Raw genomic sequence first — 4,550 nt, forward strand, 5'->3', positions numbered from 1 at the left:
CCCTGGACTTCATGGGCTCTTGCCTTGGTTTTGAGATAGAATTGGGTGGAAAAGGAAACTGAGATCATCACAGATTCATTTCATTTGTGTCCATAAGGAACTTTGATCCCATATCTTAAGGGGAATTGACCTGCTGTACTCCTGACCTACCTTTGAGTATAAGGAAATTTACAGGCTGCAGATCTCTCCCACATAACTGTTCATCAAAGGAAAATACTTGTGCCTTGGTTTTGAGATAGAATTGGGTGGAAAAGGAAACTGAGATCATCACAGATTCATTTCATTTGTGTCCATAAGGAACTTTGATCCCATATCTTAAGGGGAATTGACCTGCTGTACTCCTGACCTACCTTTGAGTATAAGGAAATTTACAGGCTGCAGATCTCTCCCACATAACTGTTCATCAAAGGAAAATACTTGTGTTTGCTCTTTTATTTGTTGGAAATGCTCCCAGTGCTCAGACTCCTGTGACCCATCAGATGACAGCCATGAGCATATCCAGAGAGGAAAACAGCAGTGAGACTGAGGAATTCATCATGACAGAAGAAGCCTCATCAACATCTTCCTCACCAGGTAGTCTGGTTGGTTTGGCCTTCCCACAAGCCTGAGTGACACCCGTTTCACGAGCTGATTTGAATAGCAAGCACAACTCTGGCCAGGGGACAGGAGTTCCCTCGCAGTAGTAAAGGCACACCTGGCCTGGGAGCTGAGGAGGAAACAGCTCCTTTCTGAGGCAGGGAGGAGAGCAATGCTGTGCCTGAGGGCAGGCCGATAGAGATTGCTTTGTGGGCTGAGGACTGAGTAGCTGCCAGCCCTCGACTCACTGGCAGGAGGATAATCTTCCATGATGCCTATCCTGGAGAATGGCAGCGAGCCCGGAGCAGCCCACAGGCTGCTGCTGGCGGCAGTGCCCTGCCAGCTCTTGAGGGAGGACGGGAGACGGATCCGCCGGAGCCCTGGGAGAGAGGAGACGTGTTTGTGACGGTGCCTGGGGGCAGGGCCTGCCTGGTGGTTGTCACCCCGTGTGACGGGGTCACACCTGTCCCTCCGAGCAGGGTGTCTGCGCAGAGGGTGCCCCGAAGTGATGGAGGAGCACAGCGTGGTTGTCCACCGGGGTGAATCCTCCTGTTGATGCCTCACAGGTTGTGTGGCAGCAGAGCCATAACCAGGGTCTTGGGTTAGACTCAGCAAGACTGCATGGAACACCCTGCTTTGGTTCAGCTGACAGCTTAGAATACAATCATAGAGTTCTTTGGGTTGGAATGGAACCTTAACAATCATCTAGTTCCAACCCCAACTCCATGGGCAGGGACACCTTCCAACAGACCTGGTTGCTTGAAGCCCAATTCAACCCAGCCTGGAACACTTCCAGGGATTGGGCATCCACAGATTCTCTGGGCAACAGGTTTTTGTGCCTCACCACCCTCACAGGGAAGGACTTATTTGCTTGCACTGAAAGCTAAAAACCCCCAAGAGTTGCTGGTTGTTAAAAAACCAGGCTCTAGTCGCTGCACATGACTCTGCATTTTGGGTTTGGCAAGCCCAGGAGACAATTTACAACAGGCAGGTGAGAGACTCTTTGGTGAGCAGGCTTGGGAGAGCCTGCCCCTTCCTGGGTGGTTTTTAGGAAGTTGTTCAGGGTCAGCTCCACCAAGCTGTCTCTGGCTGTTCTGTCTCCTCAAAGCAGCCTGTGTGGCAGGGGTGTATCTGCTAGCAGTTGGAGCTCCTCCCTCCTGTTGACTTCTCTAACCTGCTTAGGTACTGAAGGAAATCCTGCTAAGCATCGGTGACCTTTAACAATCTGGCTTTCAGAGCTCAGTTTTCCCTTTGGTAGATTAGAGGCAGTGATGAATATCTGTGTAAAGCATTCTGAGACCTACATATGAGGAACACTTACATAAGACTCAGCAAAAATAATTAGTAGTACTTACAAGGGGTTAACTTTTTTTCCTCCCTTGCAAAGATTAACTCTGGGCTCAGCTCACAGTTGTGTTGCAGTACAGCAGCTGAGCTGTAGTGACTCTCCAGTTGCTGTCCAGTGGCCAGTCCAGCCTTGGATTTAGGATTTGAAATGGCAAACATGAGGCTGTGCAAGGAGGAGATCTCCGTGGAATGGGGCAAATCTCACAGTTTGGGGTATGCTGACGTGCACACAGAGGTGTCTGGCACAGACCCAGACTCGTTAGGGCCTCAGACAGCTCCTGTAATAAAATGAATGCTTGCTTTATCAAGAAGGGCTGTAAAACACTTGCCTCTGTTTCAGGTACTCTGCTTGAGGTATCCCAGAGCACAGCTGAGGGCAAGACGGCTTCGGAAAAGCCTAAACCCAAGAAGAATCGCTGCTTCACCTGCCGGAAGAAGATTGGGCTGACTGGTGAGTCCCTGGCTCTGGGAAAACTTGGCTGTGGCCTAAACAGTCTGTGAGGAGATCTCTTTGCTGTGGTGCTGCTGGGTCAGGGGCTCAGTAGCTGGAGGTTCCATCCAAATCCATCCATGAGCTGTGGTGCTGCAGGGGAGGTGGGAGGGGAGCTCTGATCTGCGGCAGCACTGGCTGAGGCAGCAGCTTGGGAATCTGCTGCTCCCTGCCAGGGTCCTGGCAGCACTTGGATGCAGGATTGCAGAACTGGATGCAGCAGCACCTCTCAGACTGTTTCTGCTGCTTGGCAAAAGTTACTGTAGGCAGAGCTCTCTGTGGATTGGAATCTGCTCCTGTTCAGGGCTACATGAAGCTTTCGTAATAGTGTCCTGAACTGAGTTAGACCCAAATGGAAAATCCCTCTCCAAGACTCATCCCATTTGTTAATGCTGCTTGATTCCCACTTTGAGCTTCCTGAGAGCAGTTTGGCTCTCATCATCCAGTCTGTAAAGCTGCAGAGAGAGGTACTGGGGTTGTGTCAGGTCACTGCTGTTGATGGGAAAACTGCCTCTGGAAATTGAAGCAATTAATTTGGCTGTGGTTTGTTAATAAAAACATCATTCCCTTAAATAATCTCTGGCATTTAGTGTTTCCCTAGAAAAAGTTAGCTCTGGTCTGTTCCAACAGGGTGCTCACCCCTAGCCTGGTGCATCCAGCAGCCAGGGACTGGCTGTTTCCATGAGTGTGAAAGGCTTTGGCAAAGTCTGCACTGGGAAGTTTGAACCCGAGCTTGTCTGGGGATATGAAGAGGCTGTCCTAGGAAAAGTGTGGGTTTATAAACCTCAACTGGACAGGGTAGTCTGTGCCCAGCTGCCAGGTCCTCAGGGAGTATTGCTTTCTTGGAGGAGTGTTTCCTTAAGAGCTTTAAACTGTGAGAAGTGTCCTCCTGTAGGAATCAAGAGGTTCCTAAAGAGAACTGCTGTGAATTCAGGGCATTTAGGATGAGTTGTCTCAAACAGGAGTAAAGTGGCACCTCGGGCCAAGGTGTTTGTGGGCTTTGCAGCCTGCAGTTGGAGAGAGGTTAAGGGACACTCCCTGCCTGCTCCCTGCCTCAGTTTCCCAGTGTGCTGTGTTAGTGGTAGCACTCTGAACAGCACTCACTGCTCTGAATGAAATGACCAAATTAGGAATTCTGAAGCCCAAATAGCTCGAAAGTGACCCTAATGTGGTGATGGTTCCACTGCTTTGCTGCTGGTCAGTCCAGATGCTGCCGTGTGACACTGGGGAGCCAGGCAGGCTCGGAGGGCTTGGGCTGCCTGGGGAGCCTGCTCTGGATTAGCAGTCTGGCACTCTGCAGTGCCTGGCATGTCCCCTGTCCCTGGGGAGCACAGAGAGCAGCTGCTCTAGGAGCATCTCCCAGCGCTGTGACAGCTGGGGCTGCCTGGAGCACACAGAGCTACCGAGGCACAGGAAGGCAGAGAGCCACTCGTGTCTTGCCCCACACTGAGAGTGCCTTTGACCTGTGGGGAACAACAGCCCCCTCCCTTCCCTGCCCCTCTGTCTGCATTGGTGGCGTTTCCTGGCCTGGCAGGAAGGAGCAGGGGCCCTGCCGCCTTCCTGCCGGGCTAGGCAGGGACTGATGTGGCTTTGTCTCTGCTCTTCCTCCCCTCAGGCTTCGACTGCCGCTGCGGGAACCTGTTCTGTGCCATTCACCGGTACTCCGACATGCACGCCTGCCCCTACGACTACAAGGCAGAGGCTGCCGAGAAGATCCGTAAGGAAAACCCCATCGTTATCGCTGAGAAGATCCAGAAGTTGTGAAGGGGTCTGAGCAGCTCGGACTGCAGCCAGGTGGCCTGGTGCTCCTCCCCTTCCTCCCAGCCTTCCTCCTCCTCCTCCTTCCAGCCCCCGCGGTGGTGCGAGGGTGACTCTGGCAGCGCACACAAACCAGCACCTGGACATGGGGACTCTGTGCACCTCTTTGGCAGTCAGTTGGTGTTCCTTCTCTCCCTTCCTGCCTGTCCAACAGCCACAGCTCAGCTGATCTGTTCTCAACCAGCTTCCTCAAGAAAAAGGGACTGTCCTGCCCTGCTGCTCCAGTGCTAAGACCTTCAGACTTGCCTCTTACTGGGCTGTTTGCTGAGTGTCATCACAGGCTCTGCTGGGCTCTGCCAGGCACCCTTTCCCTTCCCAG

General features: G+C 52.5%; 1 protein-coding gene across 1 annotated transcript in view; it reads left to right on the forward strand.

The window, feature by feature from the left end:
• Positions 1-4,177, forward strand: part of LOC103810814 (AN1-type zinc finger protein 6-like) — a 5,966-nt gene extending 1,789 nt beyond the window's left edge. Inside the window, exons 3-4 of the mRNA XM_009083734.1 lie at positions 2,178-2,374; positions 4,029-4,177. Coding sequence (XP_009081982.1) covers positions 2,178-2,374; positions 4,029-4,177 — 346 coding nt within the window. The remainder of the gene's footprint in view (positions 1-2,177; positions 2,375-4,028) is intronic.
• The last annotated feature ends 373 nt before the right edge of the window (positions 4,178-4,550 follow it).

This window comes from Acanthisitta chloris, unplaced genomic scaffold (assembly GCF_000695815.1).
Source record: "Acanthisitta chloris isolate BGI_N310 unplaced genomic scaffold, ASM69581v1 scaffold36621, whole genome shotgun sequence".
NCBI lineage: Eukaryota > Metazoa > Chordata > Aves > Passeriformes > Acanthisittidae > Acanthisitta > Acanthisitta chloris.